The sequence below is a fragment of the Acomys minous genome (genome assembly GCF_964271855.1).
Source record: "Acomys minous genome assembly, chromosome: 5".
Taxonomy (NCBI): domain Eukaryota; kingdom Metazoa; phylum Chordata; class Mammalia; order Rodentia; family Muridae; genus Acomys; species Acomys minous.
The window spans coordinates 84,182,436-84,207,700 of NC_140494.1; the positions used below are offsets into that span (position 1 = coordinate 84,182,436).

A 25,265-nucleotide genomic window follows, 5' to 3' on the forward strand; every position below is an offset into this window, starting at 1 on the left:
CATCTCTCCAGCCCCTCAAGTTTCTGTTTTTTAAGTGAACATACATTTCTCATAAATCGAACACAAAAATAAGGGCCAGCAAGATTAATCAGCAGACAAAGATGCTCCTGCCAAGCACGAGTACCTGAGTTCCACTCCTGGGCTCATATGGTAGAACAGCTGACTCCACACGACTTTCCCTAGCCTCTACATATGGTGTGTGCACGCATACCCTTACAAAACATGCATACACAGAGTAAATACATGTCCCCAAACAAAAGAAAACACAAAACACATTTGGGTGAAATGGTCACCCACACCTGTAATGCCGGAACTCTAAAGGCTGCTGAGGAGGACTGTGGGTTAGAGACCAACCTGAGCTGCCTGTTGCCTCAAAGAAACAGATGGCGCACACCCATGATTCCAGCATGGAGGAGGCAGACGTAGGAGGACTCAGCCAGCCTCGGGTGTCTAGTGAGTTCAGGCGAGCCTGAGAGAAACCGAGAGAAACAAAACAAAACGAAACAAAGAACTGAGAGAAGGTGTGTAGGCTCAATTTTCTTAACAATTATACTTTATTATGATCTTATTAACCAAGAGTACTTCACTTATAACCTGACTAACCCAAACAATAGGAAAAGGAGATTAAAGAACACAATAATGAAACCTTAAGGATGTCAGTTCCGAGGAACGATTCTCCTGGCATAGTCAGCAGGACGTCTGCTAGAACCTGGAGCCTCAGCCAGAGCCAGGAGCCCTGAAGCCTCCCTCGAGCGGTTCTCTCTAGGAGCGTCCTGAAGTGGAGCGATGAACAGCCAAAACTATGCCAAGTCTTTCAAAAAGCCCTCCCAGAATCTGTCCACGGATGTTTTTCAGCTGGCAATGATCAAGCTCCCACACGAGGTGGTTCATCTTCTAGGGGATTAACATCACCTGTTCTCTCACAAGCCCGTTCCTCATCCCACTCTTGGGATCATAACAAAAAACATGTTTATCTCTCCTTCAAAGGTGGGTATGTTGGCACATGCCTTTAATCCCTGTATTCAGAAGGCAGATCACTACCTACAGGCTTGTCTACATGGTGAGTTCCAGAACACCCAGGCTACAGTGTGAAACTCTGCCTAGAAAAGAAAGAACTGAGAGAGATCTGTTTATAGCAGCTTTTGTACTCAGTGGAAGTTCTACATGGATGAGGCAAGGCTGGTCCCACAGGGGTCAAGGGAACTTTTGATTTCACGGGTGTCAACATTTCTCGGCTGTTATCAGATCCAGAACAATCTAACCAATGCCTGTCCATCTTTCTTCCAGCTAAAGTCAGAAACTTACAGAAGCAGAGGTGAGACCCTGCCAGGTGATCTTTGAGCACTTTACTAGCTGGGCAAATGCATCGTTCCCCACAGTGCCCCCTGGTGGGAGGGCTGATCAATGTATGGAACATGGATTATTTACTGAGCATTGCTGTGTAGTAGGATGCTCTAAAACCTATGGGTACTGCTTCCTCCTAGTAGTCCAGATGATACCCATTTTTTCAGATGTAAAACTGAGGCCCAAAGCTCCCTGCTGGCTCCCACAATACTGTCCCAGAAATCTAGATAGCTGCAGTGGCATTTTTTCAGGACTCTCAGTGGGAATGTGCAATGTTAGACTTTGCCTGGAGGTGTCCCTGGCTCCTAACAGCCAGAGAGTGGCCACCCAGGTGATGGCTCTGGAAAGGGGGTATGAGCACCTTCAGTGTGCAGGTATTTGCTGTGGGCAGGGGCTGTGCAAGGGGAAGAAGCAAGCCATATCAGGTCAAGTCTTGCTAGGGGATGTTCTAGAACAAGTGTTCTACTTCATGGGCATCATCTTTTCTTCTGGATCCCTTTGCAGGGAGCGTGAATCCTGCTGGGCTCAGATCAATGTCACCAACACAGGTCCGTTATGTCACTTATGCCCAATGATGCTTCTTCCCTGGGTGAAGTAAGAATTCTGTTGCTACCTGGACCTTTCTGTGGCCTTGTGCTGCTCTTGGGGTCCAAACACTGTCCCCATTCTTTTTTTTTTTTTTTGGTTTTGTGAGACCAGGTTTCTCTGTGTAGCCTTGGCTGTCCTGGACTCTCTTTGTAGACCAGGCTGGCCTCGAACTCACAGTGATCAGCCTGCCTCTGCCTCCCGAGTGCTGGGATTAAAGGCGTGCGCCACCACGCCCGGCACTTGTCCCCATTCTTTCTGCTCGCTTTCACTTTGTTTTTGTCTCTAGTCTCTACACTGGCTCTACCCACGGCCTAGAACACTCTCTCTGTGCCACCCCCTCCAGGAAACCGATTCCTCAGACAGGCTCTATACTGTACTTCCACACCAGCCGTGTGTGTGTGTGTGTGTGTGTGTGTGTGTGTATGTGTGTATTTTTCCCCCTGAGGCAGGGTTTCTTTGTGTAATAGCCCTGGCTATCTTGGACTTACTTTTGTAGACCAGGCTGGCCTAGAACTCACAGAGATCCACCTGCCTCTGCCTCCTGAGTGCTGGGATTGCAGGTGTGCACCACCACATCCAGCTTGCATATCTATTTTACTTGTATGTGATGTGCATGTGTGGTTGGATGACAACTTGCAGGAGTCAGTTTTTTCCTTCTATCAAAGTGGGTCCTGGGGATTAACTCTAAGGTGACAATTTTGGCTGCAAACACCTTTACCCACTGGGCCATCTCACTGGCTCCCAGCCTGTTCCACATGGGGAGACCTGTACTCTTGCCTTTTAATGTCCACAACTCACCCTGTAGAGTGACTGACAAGAATCTGGAGGGGCTGCTGGGCCACGAACCCCAACTCCTTTTGCAGAGGTGACTCTGGGCAGTGAGATGGTGGGCAAGGCCCGGGTGGGTGCGGGCAGTGGACCCAACCCTGCTGAGTTTGCTCTCTCTGTTTCAGACTTGTCCTTTGATAACTCTTTGTTTGCCATCTCCACGGTGAGTAGCTCTGGTGACCAGCCCGCTGAGAGGGGACAGGGAGCTGTGTCACTGGGAGACCTCTGACCCTGAGCTTGAGGACTCGGATCCACCTAGAGTCATAGAACTAGGCCCTTGCCCATAAGCCTGGGGTTGGGGCTGTATTGTCACTGGGAAGGGTTACACCCTTAAGAATGGTGAAAGTTTGGAGTGACTTTTCAGGGGCCTCTGTGGAACCTTGTGACACTCTAATATGCTCTAGTCTCCTCCTTATGGTCTTTTTTTTTTTTTTTTTTTTTTTTTGAGACAGGGTTTCTCTGTGTAGCCTTGGCTGTCCTGGACTCACTCTGTAGATGAGGCTGGCCTCAAACTCACAGTGTTCCACCAGCCTCTGCCTCCCGAATGTTGGGATTACAGGTGTGCGCCACCATGCCAGGCTTGTCTTTTTTTTTTTTTTGTGCCACCACACCCGGCTTGTCTTTTTTTTTTTTTTTTAAATAGACAGAGTCTCTGTGTAGACCAGGCTATCCTTGAACTCACAGAGATCTGCCTGCCTCTGCCTCCCAAGTGCTGGGATGACAGGCCTGCACCACTATGCCCAGCTATTATTTCTCCTTATTGTTAAGTCAGTGTAGTGTTCACACTTGTAAAGTCCCAGCACTTGGGAGGTGGTGGGAGAAGGGTTGGAGGACTAGCTTGGGCTACATAATGAATTACAGGTCAACCTAGCTTGCAGAATCCCTGTCTCCGCCCCTAGCCCCCATTTTACTTATCGTGTGTTTGTGGGGTTGCCACAGCATACACGTGGAAGTCACAGGTCAACTTGCTGGAGTTGGTTCTCTCCTTCCATGTGAGCTCCAGGAATCCGACCGAGGCCATCAGGTTTTGCAGCAAGTGCCGTGAGCTGCTGAGCCACCTCACCAGTCTGAGTCTTCCTGTCCTAGAAAAGAAAGCAGTGAGGAGGGCATAGTGGGACGTGCCTTTAATCCCAGCACCTGGGAGGCAGTGACGGGTGGATCCTGAGTTTGAAGCTAGCCCTGGTCTACAGAGTAAGTTCCAGGATACCCAGGGCTACACAGGGAAATAATATCTCAAAAAGCCAACAAAACAAAACAAAGTACAAAGCTGGAGCCACAACTGCATTGGTAGGTGAGAGCCTAATGTGTTTGAAGCGCTGTTCCCTACTGGGCACCACACACAAAAACAGGGGAGGGGGGGGAGATGGTGAGAGAGAGGTTCGCACGGGCCTGTTACATCTGTTGTGGTTTCAGCTCTTGATTAATCCTGAACTGTCCAGATAAACCCAGAAGGTTAAGCGTGCTGGCCAATGCTTATGATCCCAACGCTTGGGAGGCTGAGGCATGTGAGCTGCTGCAGCTTTGTCTTACCTGGGCCAGCCAGGACTGTGCAGCCCCTAAGGCTTCTTTTTATTGCTGTTGCTGTTAGATTTGGATATTGTTACTTCCAGACAGGCTGGTCTGTCTATGTTGCTGAGAATGGCCCTGAATACTTGATCATCTTGCAGCCACCTCCCAGGTGCAGGGATTACCACCATATCCGGTTCAGGTCACATGCTTTCCTTGCTTTTGTTTGAGACAGGGTCTCAGTATGTAGTCATTCCTCCCACAGCCCCAGAGCAGTATAACACACACACACACACACACACACACACACACACACACACTCCCCCATCTTGGGCTCAGCCCTATTTCCTGCCTTTCTTGATTTGCCTAATCCCATATGAACAAAAGCATATTTCTACTTTTGAGAGTGGCTGGTCCCACCTCAGATAGTATAGTCTTTGTTTCATCCTATGAAACTTGTCTCTGAATTTTCATTTATTTTTTAAAAATATATTTATTTATTTATTATGTATACAGCACTCTTCCTGCAGGCCAGAAGAGGGCATCAGATCTCATTATGGATGGTTGTGAGCCACCATGTGGTTGGCTGGGAATTGAACTCAGGACCTTTGGAAGAGCAGCCAGCAGAAGCTGCTTTTAACCTCTGAGCCATCTCTCCAGCCCTTGTCTCTGAATTTTCTTCATCTTCAAGGGTGAATATTATTCCAGAGTGTGATATACCACATTTTGCTGATTTGTGTTTATTGATGGACACGTGCAATTCTCCTACCTTTTGGCTTTTGTGAACATGGGTGTGCAAATGTCTCACCTCTTGCTTTTGGTCTTAGTTTTTCCTTTCCTTTTCTTTTTTTCTCCTTCAGAAACGGTCTCACTAGGTAGCCCTGGCTAGCCTGGAACTCTATGTCTAGTTCCAGGAAATCCCTAGCTGTCCCCATAAGCTGCACTTAAAGGTTCTGGAAAGAGCCAGGCATGGTGGCACATACCATTAATCCTAGCACTTGAGAGGTAGAGGCGGGAGGATCTCTGTGAGTTCGAGGCCAGCCTGGTCTACAAAGTGAGTCCAGGACAGCCAGGGCTACATGGAGAAACCTTGTTTCAGGGGAAAAGAAATAACAACAACAAACAACACAAAATGAAACAAACAAACAAACAAAAAAAGATTTTGGAAAGTACTCACATCCATACAATAACAATAAATAAAATCTTCCAAAAAAGAAAGCTTTATGTGGTAGAAATGACTACAAAGTAGCCAGGTACCTCTTCACTGCCTGCCCTCTCAGGGCCTGACACGGAACAGTCTGGAAAGCCCTAAGGGGAGGAAGAGGTCCCCCCCCCCTTTTTTTCTTTTTTTGATACAGGGTTTCTTTGTGTAGCCTTGGCTAACCTGGACTAACTCTGTAGACCAGGCTGGCCTCTCACAGCCATCCATCTGCCTCTGCCTCCCGAGTGCTGGGATTAAAGGCGAGTGCCACCACCACTGGGCCTTCTTTTCTTTTCTTTCATTTTCTTTTTTCTTTTCTTTTCTTTTTTTTTTTTTTTTTTTTGAGACTGGGATTAAAGGCACGCCTTCATGTGTTTACTTTTCACAAAGACCCCATGGCTGCACAGGGATCTTACTGGGGTCACTGTTCAGAGATGACCAAAGCTCTGAGTACATCTCAGCCTTCCTCACTAACTGGATCCAGTTTTTGAAGGTTTTAGGAGCCCTGACAGGGGTGGGTACAAAGGTGAGCTAGCTTTTCAGGCACCAGCAACTTCATGTACATGTCCTTTTCAAGCCTCACAGTGTCCCTAGCAGTTGGATACTATCATCTGAAGCTGAGGCAAAGGAGGTTGTCACTCAAGCGAGGTCAGGCTGCTAGGAAGGGATGGGAGTGGAGTTTGAGGCCTAGCTTCAAGGCCTCCCTCCTCTGCAGAGAAGAGGCAGCAGGGGCACACCACGCTACAGCAGGGGAGGTAGGAAGATGTCTGACACACACTGACAGGCAGGTCTAGAGAGAACTCACTGGGCTCAGCACCAAGATTTGGGCACTGGTGGAGCAGGCCCCCCACCAGCAGCTACAAAGGCAGTTCTACCATTGCCGCTGCCCGACCACAGGGCCTCCAGTGCCCGGCACCCGCCTCCACAAATGGATCCTTAGAAGGCGACGATGGAGGAACGGCGAGCGAGAGAGTACAAGCAACCCCCAGCAAGCCAACCAGCCTTTATTTATGAACCTTGGGCAGTGGGGAGGGGCTCTGAGGGTGACTGTGTCTCATTTGCTAAGGCTAAGGGGTGGGGGCTGTACTTCAATGTCCTATGTGTGAGGGGATGACTTGTAGGTAAGATTAAAGGTCATTTGCTAGAGGCTAAGATCTCAGCATAGGGTGGGGTACTTCCAGGAATTCCCTGTGCTTGTTAAAGCTCCTTATCAGAAAAGGGTCAGGCCTAGGATTTATGTGGCACTCCTTACAAAATCTGAAGTTACCAGATCTGGTGGAGTGAGAGTCACGCGCAAGAAACGGGAGTCCAACTTCTTAGAATGGGCCTGCACTGGCTCTCCAGAGAGGTCAGCCTCTTACCTAGCGGAGGCCCACAGTACCTGAGAACTTGGGGTAGGGGTAGGGGAACTCCCAGACCCCTACACCCCAAATCACACAGTTTTGTTTTTGTTTTTTGTTTTCTTCCACGAACAAAGAAAATGACTCAGGAAGACTTGGTGGCAACCCTGGATGCGCATCCTAGCAACTCAGGGCCCCGAAAGAGACCCACCTCTACATCATCCTCTCCGGAGCCCCCCGAGTTCAGCACTTTCCGGGCCTGCCAGTGAGGCTGAAGAATGAGGGACCCTTTGTCCAGCTCCAGCCCCGCCGCTGCCCCCAGGTGCAGAAGCAGGACACCTGTCCAGAGACTTCGCAGTAGCCGGGGGGCAGTCAAGCCAGGGATGGAATGGCCCAAGGAAGGAGACTCCTGGTGTTGTGACCTTCCTCACAGAAGACAAGAAAATTAGCCCGGAAATCAGCCTGGAGGCTGGACAGAAAGCCAGAAGCCGCTCTGTAGACTCCCAGATTGGCCAGATCACCAGGGAAATGGGCACCCAGCTGGGCATAAGAGATCTCTACACTCTGTAACTCTGTACCCCCCTCCTGTGCTTCCCCAGCTGGGTTGCTTAGCGTGTGTGTGTGTGTGTGTGTGTGTGTGTGTGTGTGTGTGTGTGTGTGTATTTTCTCTTTGTTGTTTCTAAATAGGGTCTCGTTATGTAGTGCTGGCTGTCCTGGAACTCACTATGTACAACAGGCTGGCCTCAAACTCATGGAGTTCCACCTGCCTCTGCCTTCAGAGTGCTGGGATTAAAGGCTAGTGTCACCACTTCCTGGCATGGTGTATGTTTTTTTAATTAATTAATTAATTAACTAATTAATTAATTATATATACAGTGCTCTGCCTGCATGTACACCTGCAGCCAGAGGAGGGCATCGAATCACATTACAGATGGTTGTGAGCCACCATGTGGTTGCTGGGAATTGAACTCAGGACCTCTGGAAGAGCAGTCAGTGCTCTTAACCGCTGAGACATCTCTCCAGCCCAGGGTGTATGTTTTTTAATGACAGAGTTTCACTTTGTAGCTCAAGCAGGCTTTGAAATCACAATCTCCTCTTTCTGAGATTATGGGTTTGCACCATTAGATGCAAATTTGGGAAACGGTTGGGTGTTTTGTGAGTCCTGCTGGTATCACAGCTCCTGTTAAAGTGACCCTAAAGGCCTCAGGTAATCTTTAAGCCTCGGATTGCATGGCTGGGGAGTGGGGAGGGAGGTGAACTGGACTTGTTGGAGGTACCATACCTTTGTGCTTCCGCCAGTGTGAAGTACGAGAAATGTTTGGAGGTTCAGGAATGGCCCAGGAGAGGATAAGTGAATTAGGGTAGAGGCCAAGCAAAAGTGAACAGCAGTTCGCACTGTTGAACTGGGGAGAGGTCCTAGTAGAGAAACTGCAGAATTTCCTCAAAAACTGAATATTCATGGTAATGCCAAAGTGCCTTTACACTGGAGCAACACGGGGCGGGGGCGAAGCTAAGGGTGTGTCTGCAAGCCTGTCCAAGCCAGTCACCACAGGGTCCTACCAGTGGGATGGGAACAAGGCGCAGCTTACCTGAAACGTAGGGGGGGGCGGAACCTTACCTTGGGGGCGTGGCCGAACTGCTGGGTTTGGAAAAGGTCCTCGTCATTCACCAGGGCCAGGAGAGGTCAGTGCAGTGTCTTACCCACAAGGGGCCCGACCTTCCCGGGGGCGGGTCCATGGAGCAGAGCACCGCCCCTTGACTTAGAGCGCCTTCATTTGGCTACTAGGCGGCCCCCCTGGGGGCGGAGCCAGCCTTCCTCCAGAAGTACATAGGGACCTCTTCCTGACGAACGCCTTTCCCCAAGCATGGTCGTTCTCAGTACGGCGGCCTAGGGGTGGAGCCCAACCCTCGAGGGAACATTTCTTCTGAGTTCTCGATCATGCCCCTCTTCCTCCATCTTTCTTGAGCTACCGGACTATGGCACAAAGCGTGGTCGTTCGCGTGCTGCCGGCCTAGGGGCGGGGTCTGGCTCCCAGAGGCGTGTCCGAGTGCCGAGCACGGCCTCCGGACGCACACAGTGGCTCTTGGTGGTACAAAGCGCTGTTGTTCACGCGACGCCGCAGCCGGGGTGGGGGGGGGTGGGGGTGGGGAAGGGGCGGGGCACCCGATCCACCCGGGGGCGTGTCTGAGCGGCCAAGCCCCGCCTCCTGACGTACGCCCTGCCCATCTTCCAGAGCTGCTGAGCCGGGGCACAAAGCGCAGCTGTTCACGTAGCGCGGTCTTGGGGCGGGGCTTAGCACCCTTAGGGGCGGGCCATCGCGCCAAGCACCGCCTCCCGACGTAGGCTTCCCTCAGCCGGCGTGCCGGGGCGGCTAAGCCACCTCACAAAGCAGCGACCGTTCCCGCGGGGTGGGGCCGGCCCCACCCCCGTCGTGCTCGCGCTCGCCGGGCTCCCTCAGGCGCCGGCAGGGGGCGCTGCGCCACCGAGCCGGCCCGTGGCGGCGGCGGCGGCGGCGAGGCGGCGCGTGGCCGGCAGGCGGCGCGCTGCCAGGCTCGGCCTCGGCCTCGGCCTGCGCGGCGGCGGCGGCGGCGGCGGCGGCCTGGGCCCGGGTGCGGCGGTGGTGGCAGCGGGGCCTGGAGCCGGACCTAAGATGGCAGCGGCGGCAGCGACGGCGGTGGGGCCGGGTGCGGGGAGCGCGGGGGTGGCGGGCCCGGGTGGCGCGGGGCCCTGCGCGACAGTGTCGGTGTTCCCCGGCGCCCGCCTCCTCACCATCGGCGACGCGAACGGCGAGATCCAGAGGCACGCGGAGCAGCAGGCGCTGCGTCTTGAGGTGCGCGCCGGACCAGACGCGGCGGGCATCGCCCTCTACAGCCGTGAGTGCTGGGGACACCCTGGGGACGGCGGCGCACGAGGCCGGCAGCGCGGGCTCCCGGGGAGGGGGTGGGCGGGGGGGGGGGACGGCGACGACGACGACTTGGGCCGAGCTTGTGCACGCGGCTCCGGCAGCCGGCGGGCGAGGTGGCAGAGAGGGTGTGCACGGGGACAGAGGAGCCCGAAGAAGGGGCGCGGGAAACTGAGTCGCGGGCCTGAGATTTGCAGCGGGGGAGGGGGGCGCGTGGCAGGAAGTGTGGGCCCCCGAGGATTCTGGAGGGATGCGGAGTGGACTGGAGTGAGGGAGCGATTGGGAGGGCTTTCAGCGGGTGTGGTTTGTGGATCTCGTTTTAGGGGGACATCCTACACACACACATTTGAAAAGTGGCTTTCAGTATTGGAGCCCCAGGAAGACTGGGTGCCGCCCTTGTGGAGGAGGATTTGAGATTTGGGGTCCCCTACCCACCCACTTCGATGGGTAAACTTTAGAACTGGGGGGACAGAACCCTCCCAGAGAGTCCCCATCCCCCATGGAAACGTGGAAGAGGGAAAGGCTGGCTTGCCGTTGGTCGGCTTTAGAAGTCAAGAGGTAGCACACCACCTCCCTCACGCGCCTCCTGTCTTTTTTTTTTTTTTTAAGGACGTGAGAAGCTGGTGACATTATCAGAAACTGCTTCAAAAACTGACGTTTCAGTGAGGGAAATAAGGGGGCTCAGTAGTGTGTTTCTGAAGCGAGCCCCCCTCCCCCCTCAAGCTTTGTAGTTCCACCTTGTATTCTTTCTCTGGTTACTCTTTCCTCTGGCGGATTCCTCGGTGGCATTTTGCTATTCTGTTTCATTGGTCTTTGTCTCCCAGGGTTTTGTTCACTGATGCTCTTAAGAGGCCACCAAAGAAGACTGGATCGGTTTTGGCCTATGGGAATTTTTTTCCCCTCCCTGGTAATGGGGTGTTGGGAAAGGAAATGTGTGTAGCAGCCTGTTCAAATGGACTCTCCTCTCTTGGCCTTGACTTTGAAAACACTGGAGAAAGGAAGTGTGTCTGGTGCCCAAGAGTGGGGTACCCACAAGGACTTGGGCAGAGCTGGGTCTACCTGATCACATAAGAGAAAGGGGCAGTTTCATAGATTGGGAGCTTAGGGCTGGTAAAGGAAGGACCCCAGGCCCCTAAGCAAGCCACTGTGTTTGGCAAGCCAGAGTACTGGTACCCTGAAAAGTGTCCTGGTACAAGCCTGTGGGCCCAACTCCTGGTAGGCCAAAGCAATTCGAGCAACATGGGCAAATGCTGTCTCAGTCACTAGGACAAAGTTCTGGGTGGCTTGGGTCGTTTAATGAACTTGACAAAAATACTTGTTTTTAGACTTTCTTTACAGAATTGTTAGTTCCCACATAATTCCTAACACTCAGCTTTCCTCTATCAGAAGCTTACTTTATAACAGAAGTCTTTACAGTTTATGCTCTTGTTTTCTTAGAATTACCCAAGTGGACTGGGGCCTCAGCATGGGTGAGGATGTGGGTTCTGTTCGCAGCGGTGAAATAAAAGTAAATAAATAAAAAAGATATTCATGGATTGGGATATAGCTCAGGTAGAACACATGCTTGAGGTCTCCAGTTAGATCCCCAGCACTACCAGAACCCAAAAAAACCAGGCCTGTATCGCAGCAATTGGGAGACCCAAGCAAGAGAAGGTCAGTGTTTTAGTGGTTTTGTCCCAGGGCCGTTCTGTGTAGTGCTGGCTGTCCTGGAGACCAGGCTGGCCTCATAGAGACCCGTCTTCCTTTATCTCCCAAGTGCTGGGATTAAAGGTGTGTGTTACCGTGCCTAAGTGGAGGAGCTCAGTTTAAGAGCAGCTTGGCTACAAAGTGAGATCTTGTCCTCAGAGAAGAGAGTGTAATCCCAGCACATGTGAGGTGGATGAAAGAGGGGCAGAAATTCAAGCCATCCTGTGCTGCTTGAGAGTCTGATTCTCTTCTGCCCCAAATCATGACAATGTTGAAAGTTATACAGAACTATGTACATATACATATGTATATGTATATGCATGTCTATATGCATATCTATATGTACACACGGTGCATGCATAGATGAAATAATGTTGAAGAGAAAATTCATGTTTTTCTTTGTTTTTGTTTTTCGAGACAGGGTTTCTAAACTGTGTAGCCCTGGCTGTCCTGGACTCACTTTATAGACCAGGCTGGCTTCAAACTCACAGAGATCCACCCACCTCTGCTTCCTGAGTGTTTTCGGGATTAAAGGCATGTGCTACCACGCCCAGCCGCAAGTTCATGTTTCTTAAGATCCTCTGTCCCATGTATATTCTTGGAGCCAGAAAGAATTTTCACCTCTAGGCCAGTGGTTCTCAACCTTCCTAATGTTGCAACCCCTTAATACAGTTCCTAATGTTGTGGTGACCCCAACCGTAAAATTTCATTGCTACTTTCAACTGTAATTTTGGTACTGTTGCAAATTGTAATGTAAAATATCTGATATGCAGGACTTTAAAGGGGTTTTGACCCACAGGTTGAGAACCACTGCTCTAGGCTAAAGTGACATTGGAGTGAGGAGTCCTCCATCTTTTATTACATTTATTTGTGTGTGGGAGTTGGTGCCACAGTGAGCATGTGCAGATTAGAGGACACATTGTAGGAGTTGGTTCTCTCCACTATGTGGGTCCTGGGGATCAGCAAGTGCCCTTAGCCATTGAGCCGATTTTGAGACAATCTTATGTTTTCCAAGCTGGCCTTGCACTTGCTATATAGCCTAAAGTGGCCTTAAACATCATGCTACTTCTGCTTCCCTCCTGCTGGGATTATAGACGAGTCCCGCCATGCCTGGCTTTTGGGTGTGGTTAAACATGGGTTCTGAAGGCCAGCTAAACTTCGTGTGTTGATTCCCAGGGGTCTCTGTCACAAATGACCACTAGTTTGGTGGCTTAGAGCAGTTGGGATAATTCTCATTTCCTGGCCACAACTCTGAAATCAAGGTGTGTCCAAGGCCACTTTCTCTCTAGGTGTCTCCAGAGGGAAGATGGCTTCCCTTCTTACAGGTTCCTGTGGCTCCAGGTACTGTTTGGCTTTGTGTAGCCAAACTCCAAACACCCCTCACTTCTTTGGCTTCTCATTTATCTTCATGCACTTGTTTGTTTGTTTTTTTTCCTTCCTTCCGTCTTCTTGTACTTGGGTTGTTTTTTTTTTTTTTTTTAAATTGAGATGATGTCATATAGAGACTTCTTGGGCCCCAGTGCTTTGGCTGACTGCCTTCTGTCATTATGAGGCTGCGTGCTTCCAGACATCTGTGTTTCCAGACCCTAGGATCTGAATTTGTGCATGGGCTGTAAGGAGAGTTTGTCAAAACACCTGAAAGAACCTTTTGATATCTCAGATGTATAGAGATCTCTGTGGGCCACTTAAGAGCCCTGAACTGAACTCAGAATCTGACATGTACTGGTCACCCTTACAGCCTTTCCTTTCCTGCAGCAGCACTTCTCTGCCCATAACCTGGGGTCCTTCTGGTGGGCTGTCCAGAGGATGGATTTGTAGCAAGTGTTTGTCAACAGTGCATTTCTAAATTATACGTTCTTTGGTAATTTCACATATGAATACAATGTATTTAGATCATATCCACACCCAACAACATTTTTACAGATGTCTTACTTTGTATTATTATAGTTACTAGTATTTTGAGACAAAGTTTTATGTTGCCATCTGACTTTAAATTTACAATGTAGCTGATGACCAGGAATTCCTAATCCTTTTGACTCTCTCCGGGGCTGGGATTACAGATAAGCAGCCCCATGTTGGTTTGTGCAGTGCTGAGCTTGGAACCAGGGCTTCGTGTATTGCAGGAAGCATCTACCCACCCAGCCTCAGCCCCAGCCATATCATCAGGGCAGCATAGGGAGGAGCTGGTTTTCTAGGATGCCCCTTTATCTTTGTACCCCATGGTGGGAGAGAGGTTCCTGGGCTTCTGTTTCTCTGCAGCTCTGCCTTTCATTGGGAAATGTGGCAGCTAGCTCAGAGGCATCATTCTGGTCTCTCTGCAGAGTGGTTACCCTCCCCAACTCTCCTAGTCATTTAAAGTCACTCTGGCTGTTATCCATGAGGTTGGACACATGGCAGGCAGCTACCGAAACCAGGCCACTCTCCCTGGCATGGGTTTTCCCCGGCCTTGAGGAAGTGTTGGCATAGCCTCTACAGGAATACAGGCTGCCAGCCCTGGAAGGAGGCTGCTTCTCAGAAAAGCCCAGCCTGAGCTGGCTGGGGGAGAGCAGGGCTGACTTGTTCCTGCCCATCTAGAGATGCTCCAGTCACTTTTCTGTCTCGAGCAGCAACAATGAGTTTGGATGATGTCCTGCATGCTCCTCAATTTCTTAGGAAGGGATGTCTTGAACAGACCCTGTCTGATAAGAAAAGGCTGTGGAAAAGGCTGAAGAAAACCCTGTGTTGGGGTTGGGCTGTCACTCAGTTGGTAGTGTCTGTCTAACATGTATAAAAAAGGTTTGTGGGCTGAAGAGATAGCTCAGTGGTTAAAAGCACTGTCTGCTCTTCCAAAGGACCCAGGTTAAATTTCCAGCAGCCACTTGGCAGCTCACAACTGTCTGTGTAACTCCAGTTCCAAGGGATCTGACACCCTCACACCAATGCACATAAAATTAAATAAATTAAAAACAAACAAACAACCTTACATAACCCCTGTATCAAGGAGGCATGCTGCTGCACACCTGTAATCCCAGCACTGGGGAGACTGAACTAGAAGGATCTGGCATTCAAGGCCAGTCTAGGTTACATAGTGAGTTCAAAGTCAGACTTAAGATACAGCTAGGCTGTGCAGTCACAGGACCAGGGGTCATTGTGACTTCCCTCTGCCATCTCCTGAGCATTTGTTATGAGCCCAGGCATTAGTCTGCTTTATTGTCAAAATAGGATGTAGTTGAAACATTAGTAATACCAGAAATAATCATCTTCTGTCACCTGCACATTGCTTATGTCTGATGTCATTTATTTTGTACTTTATACCAGGCTCTGTATGAGCTCCTGTTGCCCAACTCAAGCGCTTGAGCTTGGGGCCAGTCAGGGAAAGAACAGAGTAAACCTGGCCTGTTAGCAAAATGGAGCCTATGGCCTATTTTTATACAGTCAGAGCTAGAAGCATTTATACTGTGTAGGGGTAGGAAAAAAAAATCACTAGTCCCCAAAGAATAGTCAGCCAAGACCATCTTGTCCTATAAAACCTGTAGTATTGGCTGCTGGTGTTGGCACATGCCTTTAATCTCCGCATTTGGGAAGCAGTGGCAAATGGACCTCGGTGTTTGAGACCAGCCTGGTCTATAGAACAGGTTCCAGAACAACCAAGGCTACATAGAGAAACCCTGTCTCAAAAAAACAAAAACAAAACAAACCCCAAAACAACCTGTAATGTTTACTTGTGGTTCTTCAACAGCAAAAGGTTGTAAACCCTGGGGTGAAAGAGTGAGGCAGCATGTGGCTGGAGTAAGGCTCAGTGCTTGGCTAGCATGTACAAAGCTTTGGGTTCCATCCCTAGCACTGTATAAACATGTGTGTGGAAGCCCAGAAAATGGACCAGAAGTTTAAACTCACCTGACATGTTGAATTCAAAGTTCAAGGTCAGTTACATGTTAAATTTAAGGCCAGCCTAGGCTACCTGAGACCTTTCAAGAAAAGAAAAAGAGCCAGTAGTGGCAGCACACACCATTAATCACAGCTATTGGGAGGTAGAGGCCAACCTTGTCTATAGATTGCTTTCCAATATAGCCAGGGCTACATGGAGAAATTTCGTCTCCCCCTCCCCCCAAAAAAAGAAAGGAAGGAAGGAAGAAAAATGAATCAAACAGGAGGAGTCCTCCAGTGAGGAATGTGGCCTCAGCTAGGCTTGGGACAACCCAGAAATCTTTTTAGATTTTCATGTGTCCCCATGGGTCAGACTTTAACTAAATAAAACAAAGCTATACTTTCTGGGTGACACGGGCCCTCTGTGTGTCTTTACAAAGCCTATTGAAGCTGGGTGTGATAGCTCAGCTCTGAAATCCTAGTGCTGAGGCAGGAAGATTGCCTGAAATTGGAAGCCAGCCTGTATGCAGTGAAAAACTCTCTCAAATTTGGTGAGGATGGAGGGTGGAGTATTGGAGAAATGGCTCAGTGGTTAAGAGCGCTTGTTGCTCTTCCAGAGGAGCCAGCACCTACATAGTGACTCATAACCACCTGAAATCCCAGTTCTAAGGGAGCCAGCACCCTCTTCTGACCTCCGTGGGCATATACATGGTATATACATGCAGGGAAAACACCCAAACACATAAAATAAGTACATCTAAAAATCAATGTAAAAGGTTAGATCCCCTGAGGTCATAGTAACCTGCCCTCAAAACCCAAGTCCAGGCAAACACTAATTTTCTTTATTCTTTTTTCAAAAGGAAAAATACCTGTGGTACTGGGGATGGGGCCCATCTAGGATAGTGCTCTGCTGCCGAGTCTCATTTCTGCCCTCTTCACTGGTAGTTCAAGTTAGTTTTTAATTCAAGAGTTTTCTGCCTCTGCCTCCTTAATAGCTGGAGTCTTTGGAGACAGGGTTTCTCTGTGTAGCCTTGGTTGGTCTGGATTCCCTTTGTAGACCAGGCTAGCCTCAAACTTACAGAGATCCGCCTGCCTCTGCTTCCTGAGGGCTGGGATTAAAGGCGTGCGCCACCACGCCCAGCTTACCATTTCTTCCCCCCTGAAATGTTTTACAGGTGCTGGAGAGTTGGCTTAGCCATGAATAGCACTTGCTGCTCTTGCAGGTTTGATTCCCAGATCCCATATAGTGACTCGCAGACATCCTGACCTCCATAGGAGCCAGGCACATACATACATACATGCAGGCAAAACATTCCTGTACGTAAATAAATGTACAAAGGAGTTTTTGATTAAGACTTTCAAATTTATTACTGCACTAATAAATGGACTCATATAGTGGAGGTAAAGCAAATCAAGGCTGGATGGAAGGAGAAAACTGACTCCCACAAGTGTCTGGCACATAGTGGTGACCCCACCCTCCCAATAAATGTAAAATTTTTGTTTAGATTTATTTTTTACTTTATGAGTATTTTGTCTGCATTTGTATGTATGTGCTCCATATCAGTGTCTGGTACTGGTAGAGGTAAAAAGAGGGTGTTGGGTCTTTTGGAACTGTAGTCATAGGAGGTTGTGAGTCATCTGTGTGTTGTGAATTGATCCCAGGTCCTCTGCAGGAGCAGCCAGTGCTCCAAGTGGTTAGCCATGTCTCCAGCACCCCTCCCCACCTTATTTATTTCTGGGAAGATTTCATATCAAGGTCTGACTGTGTGCTTCTGAACAGCTGTTCTGAATGTCAGTCCTGGTCCACAGGCTTTTTGAGTCAGCTAAGGTGTGATGCCTTTCTTCTCTTTACAACCACCCCAACCTTGCCTATATGGTACGTCCCATAGAGCAGCTTTTTGAACTCAGGTGTCCTTTCCTATGTGTACATAATATTTTCTCATTAGGTGCAGCCCTTCCCGTTAGGCAGCTGAGTTTGAGCTCTCTGCCAATAGCTGAGTTTGGTTTCTGCCCTCCAGCCCTTGCCTAGACCCAAATCTTCACAATCTTGATGCTGCAATCCTTTCATATAGTTCCTCATGATGTGACCCCAACCATAAAATTATTTCATGGCTACCTCATAACTATAATCTTGCTTCTGTTATGAATTATAAATATCTGAAATGTGACCCCAAAGGGGTTGAGACCCACAGTCTCAGGTGTGATTTGAGCATGGATAATGTAATTTGGTTTTCTTGTCATTGGACAGTGTTCTGTGAACCTGACTTATATGTTTATAGAATTTTCCTTGAGCTGCCCTGTGGGACTCTTTATAATCTTTACATATTCAACTCATGTAGTCAGTCACACATTTCTCCACACAGATGTACTTAAGCTTGCCTGAGTATGTCATGGAGACAGCTGGAGGATAGAACATGTGACTTGCATCCTGTGCTTCAGACACACCCATGGCCTCAGAACCTGGTGAGATAGTGAATAGCAAGCACTGACTGTAGGCTTCCACATGGGTACCTAGACCAGGGGAGCAGACAGGATATGACTCCACAAGGGATCAGCTTGCTTTAACAGATGGGGGCAGCTCAGGAGACCCTCTAGCAGCTACAGTTCCTGCCGAGAGCATCCACTGTATCCCCAGAGTCTGCTGGAGAACCCAGGGAACAATACTCTGAGGGGATGGGGTGAGTGGAAGGGTATGGCCAGCTGTGCTGTGTGGGGAGTTGAGATTGCCCAGGTCTCTGAACCTGGCCTTTGCAGAGCCCCTCAAAATTTTGTGTGTATTTATTGCAGTGCTGAGGGGTAGCACTCAGGGCCTTGTACTTACAGGTGTAGGCAGGTGCTATACAGCTGAGCTGTACTCCCAGCCTGTGGGGTTCCAAGACTGAATCCAGTTTGCTGGGGTGTGAGGTCAAAAGTCAGTGGCTGTGACCTTAGGCCGTCCTATGAGTTTCACTTGTCCTCCCACCTATAGAGATGGGTGACAGCTGTGCTTCTCAGGGCTGGTGTGGAGACATTTAAGAATTTGTCCAGAGTGTCTAGCTCAGTCTCATCTGCATCATCCCTGTAGCTGGGCTTGCTGCTCCCGTGAGCTCTTGGGCAGACCCTCTAGCCGACTTTGAGAAGAATTCATGAATGAGAAAGGGCTGACCAGGCCTGATTTGGGCTCATGCATGAAGAATGGGAGAAAAATTGAAATGCAAGAGAGGTCAGCAGCCCCAGAGCCTACCATGGAGTCCCAGTGAGCAGGCATGAGTTTCTAGAGGTCAGGGTGATGGTGGAGTTTGTAGAGGTGTGGCCACATTGGTGTAGTTCATATTTCATTCATTATCCCAAGGAGGACATGTGCCTGAGAGTGCCCCTGCTTTCCACTAGTGAAAGTCACTACTCTGGGCATCTCGTGGGTCTGAAGACATCTGAGGTAATACCCAGATCCCATACTTGCTAAGTTGGTTATCACTTAAGCTTGTATGTCTGGCCTGGGTGGGGCTGGAGCTGAGGGGTCAGGCGCCTGTCTGGCATGCTGGAGGTCCTGGCTCCTGTCCCCAGCACTGCAACAAACAAGCAAATTCAACCTTGCTTGTTCTTCAGAGGTTGGAACTTACTCAGGAATCCCTTTCTAAAATTGGAGGGAGGCTGGTCGCTGGTCTCTGGAAGAGGAGCTTTACAGTTGCTTGGAGTAAGCCCATGGCACAGTGGAACTCAGGCCTCACTGTTAGGTTTTTCCTGGTCACTGTCCTTACCATTTCTTTTGCTGTGCTGCAGCTTCTTCTTCTGTAAAATTGGATTTTCACATCTTTCTCAGAGGATTGTTATGAGGGCAAGCTGACAAGAGTGTCAAGTATTAGAGTGTGGCCCAGGTGTCTCCACAGACCTGCATTAGGAGTGAGCTAGGTTGGGCCAAGGCCAAGGGCAGCAGGGAGGGCAGGAGCTTTGTTGTAAGAGAGACCTGCATGGAGAAGTGGGGTACAGGAGGGCTCACATCGCTGTCCCTTTGTCCTCTCAGAGTAAAGTGCAGAACTGGGCCATTATCTAAAACTCTCTGAATGTCAGCATCTTGTTGGGGACAGCCAGCTGGCTGAAGGTGGCTTTGGCCAGGGTGGACTTCTGTATCCAGACTCACAGTCCTGTAAAGCCACATGCAAGCTCCCATCTAGTGGACGCCTGTCTTTAAGGCAGACAAATGCCAGCAAAGGACCTGTCCCTCCCTCTGTCCCTGCCAGGAACGGCCTGAGAGGCAATGGAGGAGGATGGCAGCTAAGAGGAAAGGCTAGGCTAGCCAGGGGCTGGGACATCAGGAGAATGGAGGACAAGAAGGCACTCTGGAGTGGGCCGCACTGCCTCAGACGCTCAGTCTTCTCTCCTGGGGCTCCTGTCATGGCAGGCTAGGCAGTGCTCTCCTCTCTGGCCAGCCTCTGGGCCAGAAGCTGCTGAGGACCTGTGTAGTAGAGCCTTGACCTTGTGACCTTGGCTAAGTGAATGAGGTTTTTGTTGTTGTTGTTGTTGTTGTTGTTGTGTTTTGTTTTTGTTTTTCTCTTCAAGACAGGGTTTCTCTGTGTAGCCTTGGCTATCCTGGACCTACTTTGTAGACCAGGTTGTGTTTGAACTCACAGGGATCCACCTGCCTCTGCCTCCCTGAGCACTGGGATTAAAGGTGGCCACCACTGCCACCACCACTGTCTGGCATGAATGAGTTCAGGTTTTTTGTTTGTTTGTTGGTTGGTTGTTTTTTGTTGTTGTTGTTGGTTTTTCAAGACAGGGTTTATCTGTGTAGCCTGGACTTGCTTTGTAGACCAGGCTGGCCTCAAACTCAGAGATCCGCCTGCCTCTGCCTCCGGAGTGCTGGGATTAAAGGCGCACGCCACCACGCCCAGCCCCATGAATCAGTTCTTAAATCCTCCATTAATAATGGGTTTTGAGGCTCTAGGTAGTACAGATAGTAAATAATGGTCATAAACCTAACACATGGCCCCAAAGGGATATGTGTCCACTGCAGCCAGCTGTGCTGTTTGCCCTAGAACTTGCTCATATGTCACCTTTAAGAACTGCTGGGGCAGGAGTCAGAGGCAGGCAGATCCCTGTGTGTTTGAAAGCCAGCCTGGTCTACAAAGAGAGTCCAGGACAGCCCAGGCTACACAGAGAGACCCTGTCTTGGAAAAACCTAAAAAAAAAAAAAAAAAAAAGAAAAAGAAAGAAAGAAAAGAAAAGAAGAAAAAAAGAAATAAAACCCCCAAACAAACAAACAAAATTGCTGGGGGGCGGGGAGGGGACAGCAGCAGTGGCCATGGAGGGGCGGCTCAGTGATTAAGAGCACTGGCTTCTCTTCCAGAGGACCTGGGTACAATTCCTATGGTAGCTCATACCTGTTTGTAACTTTAGTTCCAAGGGACCTGGTGCTTGCTTCTGGCCTTCTAGAGGCACCAAGCACACAGCTATTTCATAGCCATACATGTAGGCAAAAGATGCAGACACATAATATAAAAATAAGTAAAATATTAAAAAAAAAATAAGGCCAAGCATGGTGGTGCACACACCTTTAATCCCAGCACTTGGGAGACATAGGTGGATATCTGAGTTCTAGGCCAGTCTGGTCTACAGAGTGAGTTCCAGGACAGCTAGGACTACACAGAGAAACTTTGTCTCAAGAACCTGAAAAAAACAAACAAATGAATGAATAAACAAACAAACAAAATTAAAATAAAAAGCTGCTTGGGTAGCTTCAGGATCTAAGGTCCTGGAAATAGCAATATGGGGCCCTCAGCATCCTTCCAGGCTTGCTCACTGAACACTGATATCTGTCCTGTTCCTTGAAGCCAAGAGGGTTTTGTTCTGTTTTGTTTTTGAGACAGGATCTAATGTGGCTTAGGCTGGCCTTAAATGTACTGTGTAACCAAGGATAACTTTGAGTTGCTGATCCTCCCATCTCTTCCTCTGCCTCTTGAGTACTGGGCTTACAGGTATGAGCCACCACCCCAGTTCTTTCGGTGCTGGAGCTAGAACCCAGGGAGGGTATCGTGTATGCTAGGCAAGCACTTTACCAACTGAGCCACATCTCTGACCCCTTGTGTGTGTGTGGTGTGTGTGTGCATGTGAGTACACGTGTGTGGAATCCAGAGGTTGGCCCTGGATGGACCATGGGAGCCCTTTTTTAAAAAAAATATTCACAGTGTTCTATTTGCATGTACACCTGCAGGCCAGAAGAGGGCACCGGATCTCATTATAGATGGTTGTGAGCCACCATGTGGTTGCTAGGAATTGAACTCAGGACCTTTGGAAGAGCAAACAGTGCTCTTAACCTCGAGCCATCTCTCCAGCCCACCATGGGAATCTTCTAATCACTTTCCACTTTATTTACTGAGGCCAGTCCCTTCCTTGTGCCAGAGGTCACTGATCCCAGGAATCGTGTCTCCACCTCCCAGGACTGGGATTACAGATGCGTGTAATGCCTATCCAGCATTTACTTGGAGCCTTGGGACCCTTAGTTCCTCCATGGCAAGTGCTTTACTCACTGAGCCATCTCCCCAGAGCCTGTTTTGAGGCAGAGCCTCACTTTGTAGCTAACCCATGCTGACCCTGAACTTGTAGCAATCTTGCGCAGCTTCTTGTTAGGATCAGAGGTGTGTGCCACCAAACCCTGCCCCCATGAGCAGCTTCATGAAGGAAATTGAGACCTGAAGAGGCAGAGCCTGGAGGTTCTGAGAGACACCACCCACCACCACCAAGACAGAGTTTCTCTTGTATTCCTGGCTGTCCTGGACTCACTTTGTAGACCAGGCTAGCCTCGAACTCACAGAGATCTGCCTGCCTCTGCCTCCCCAGTGCTAGGATTAAAGGTGTGGCCACCACCGCCTGACTGAGAGACCTTTTTCTGTGTGTTCATTTATTTATTTATTTATTTATTTATTTATTTTATTTTATTTTTTGCCTGTTGAATCAACAGCCTGAAGTTGTGGAGTTGGATTTGACAGTGGTGGCCACCCAGCATCTGTGTAACCCAGGATCGGCCTACGAACCTGTCCCTACAGTGAGCTTGTCACCTTCCAGGATACCCATTAGAAATAAGTTCACACTGGTTTTCCAGGCTATATTCCTTGCACTCAGCCTGAGAGCCCCCTCCCCATACCCATATTTTTGTCTACCTCCTTAAAGCCATTCATTACCCATATTTTGGCAAGATATTATATTAGAGCTGTTTAGTACTGTTGGCTGTTCCCCAAGATGGGGTTCTTTTTCACTGGGTGCATGCCCATCAGCACAGATTGGAGGAGCCTGAGGGATGCTGTCCAGAGGCCCCTAGTAGATGAGTGCTAGCAAAAAAGGCAGGAAATAAATAAAGACACATGGGGTAGCAGGTCGGGTGGGGGTGGGGATGCTTCCAGACCCAGGAGGGGAATGAAAGGAAGATGGAGGGTCTTTCTGGAACTTTTAGGTTTCTGTCATATGCCCTTGAGGAACACCTCGCTACTCTCCACCCTCGAGGCTGTGCCTGAGTCTGTAGGTGGGTTGACAGGTTGCACATGCTGTGCCCTTCCTATCAATGCACCCAGGCCCTAGCTAATGTTAAGTGCAGCCAGCATGCCTGGATGAAGTCCATTGACTGCTTTTTTGTGTGTATTTTCTCTTTTCTTTTTGGTTTTTCAAGACAGAGTTTCTCTTGCCTGTCCTGGAACTTGATCTGTAGACCAGGCTAACCTTGAACTCACAGAGATCTGCTTGTCTCTGCTTCCCAAGTACTGCCCAGCTTTTTTTCTTTTTTCTTGTTTTAAACTGTGTACATATTGGAGTGTGTGTGGGAGCAGTCAGATAACTGTTTTGGGTGTTGGTCCCCACTTTCCACCTTGTTTGAGGCAGGATCTCTTATTTGCAGTTATATGCCAGAGGCTAGCCGGCCTGTGGGCTACCGGGGATTACATTTGTGTCCAGCTTTACATGAGTTCTGGAGATTCATACCCAGGTCCTCTGACTTGTATGGCTCATGCTTTACTCACTTAACCAGCTCCCCAGTTCCACTGACCGTGTGGTGTGTGTGTGTGTTCCAATGTGTGTGCCCACGAGCACATAGATTCCAGAGGAGGAGGAACATCAAGAGACTTCCTCTAATGCGCTACACATTATTTTTTGAGACACGGTCTGTCACTGTCATGTGGCTAGTCTGCAGGCAGCTGGGATTCACCTATCTCTGCTTGCCAGTGTTGGGGTTACAGGCATTCATGGTCATGTCCAGCTCTTACATAGGCACTAAGAATTTGAATTCAGTCCTCTTGCACTTTATCCACAAACAGTTTTACCCACTGAACCATTTCCTCAGTCCCTTCTGATTGTCTTTCACGATCTGAACATCCTTGAAGGTTGGCGTGTCCTCCCAAGGAGCCCCAGTAGATGCGGAGCCCCAGTAGATGCAGCTCTCCTTGTTTTCACACATGCAAAAAGTGGATGCCAGCTGTTTGGTCCCCATAGCCTGCGTTTAGCCAGCAGACCTGCAGCTCTTAAGCTGCTCTTCTTCTCACTTCCTTTCACTCCTTAGGTTCTGGTGACACAGTTACTTAGAGATCCCCATCCTTGTTACGTGTCACTGACTGGCCAAGGCAGACTGTTCCAGAGTTCCTCAAGCAAAGCGCCTGTCTTGGCTGCACTGCTGTGTTTCACTGGCACTACAGGCAGCAGTGGCTTCCCTCTAGCCTGCACGACATTTGGAGTCATATCTGGAGAGGCAGCCTTTGAGCCTGGGTGGGATGTAGCCCTTCTAACCCAAACATCCTCTGCTCCTGGAGTCCTCAAGGGCCTAATGGAGGCCTTTCTGGTTGCCCTGCAGCCACAGGACCTGGCCTACAGTTAGTAACAACTACTGTTCCCTACCTGACTCCCGCTTCTCTGAGGTGGGTTGTGTAGCCTCCTGCTTCTGGCAGTTTAATCTCTCAGCAGCCACCCTTAGCCCTGAGGTCCCTGAGGTCCTTCCTACTGCTCTCCCACATGCTTCATCCTACCCTAGCCTTTAGGCCTCTGGAAGTGTCTTGTCCACTAAAGACTTCATGGGTGCTGTGGTGTAATACCTGCCGAGTGTTACAGGTACCACTGGGGTCACCATATGTTAATGCTGGGGTCACCATATGTTAATGCTGGAGTCAGCTATTGAAATGGCTGAAAACCAACAGCAGAGACCCACCTAAATTCCTTCAGGGACTTGGCCATGGCTCAGTGATAATGCTGCTGCTTAGACTCTCACCACCCCCAACTCCCAAGTGAGGAACTGGGCATGGCTTGGCAGTAGAGCACCTTGCCCAGTCAGTATGTTCAAAGCCTTATGCACCATCTCCACGTCATACCTAAAGGCGTGGTGGCGCACACCTTTAATACCAGCATTCGGGAGGCAGAGGCAGGTGGATGGGTGTGAGTTTGAGGCTAGAATAGTCTACAAAGTAAGTCCAGGACAGCCAAAGCTACACAGAGAAACCCTATCTTGAAAAACAAAACAAAACGAAAAAGTAGAACTGATTCGTATGTCAGCTCTTTGGCTATAAGAGCCTTCCAGGTAAGCTAGGTCTAGAAGTCAGCATTTGATGGATGAGCTGCAAAATGCAGTGAGGGGGTGAAGGCACACCTATGCTATGTTTTCTTTTGTTTTGCCTAGAATTTCTCTGGGGCCTTCCTCTCCACTCATTGTCTCTGCCACTGTGCTGAGCTGGGTTCTTTGTGTTAACCCTACCCTGCAGTTCTCCCATAGGCACAGGGTGTGTCCATCCTCATGACAACACACTGGGTCAAGAGTGGTTTGATTTTTCTAGACAATTAAAGCTTAAGTTTGCTCTGACTGACTCCAGAGCTAGTCTGGCCTTTGGCCATAAAGGAGGTGGGGCACTTTTCCAGATGACAGCTGCTTGGAATGCAGCCTAGGCTGCCTGGGGCAACCTGACTGGTACAGCTCAGTCCACCTCCATCTTACCCACTGGGGAGAGGGGAGTGCGTGCTGTTGGCTCTAGAGGAGCCATGCATAGAGGAGCAGAGCTGCCCTGCGCCCCTTGATCTCCCCAG

At 49.5% G+C, this 25,265-nt stretch overlaps 2 protein-coding genes and 1 long non-coding RNA gene across 8 annotated transcripts in view; 2 read left to right on the forward strand and 1 right to left on the reverse strand.

The window, feature by feature from the left end:
- LOC311598791 (protein HIDE1) overlaps positions 1-7,620 on the forward strand; it is a 36,642-nt gene extending 29,022 nt beyond the window's left edge. For 3 of the 5 annotated variants that reach the window (XM_084784180.1, XM_084784181.1, XM_084784182.1), the window contains 4 exons: positions 1,288-1,315; positions 1,849-1,892; positions 2,886-2,923; positions 6,945-7,620. In XM_084784180.1, coding sequence (XP_084640306.1) covers positions 1,288-1,315; positions 1,849-1,892; positions 2,886-2,923; positions 6,945-7,076 — 242 coding nt within the window. In that variant the 3' untranslated portion in view covers positions 7,077-7,620. The remainder of the gene's footprint in view (positions 1-1,287; positions 1,316-1,848; positions 1,893-2,885; positions 2,924-6,944) is intronic. The other 2 variants (XM_084784183.1, XM_084784184.1) reach the window with 1 other exon arrangement.
- Positions 1,332-9,328, reverse strand: LOC311598793. Its single transcript, XR_014779673.1, has 3 exons — positions 8,397-9,328; positions 2,173-3,842; positions 1,332-2,000 (listed from the first exon to the last, which is right to left on the reverse strand). It is a non-coding gene; the product is annotated as an uncharacterized lncRNA (long non-coding RNA).
- A 58-nt stretch (positions 9,329-9,386) lies between these two features.
- CARM1 (coactivator associated arginine methyltransferase 1) overlaps positions 9,387-25,265 on the forward strand; it is a 47,540-nt gene continuing 31,661 nt past the window's right edge. Inside the window, exon 1 of one of the 2 annotated variants that reach the window (XM_084784169.1) lies at positions 9,387-9,681. In XM_084784169.1, the coding sequence (XP_084640295.1) occupies positions 9,459-9,681 (223 nt within the window). In that variant the 5' untranslated portion in view covers positions 9,387-9,458. The remainder of the gene's footprint in view (positions 9,682-25,265) is intronic. The other variant, XM_084784168.1, reaches the window with a different exon arrangement.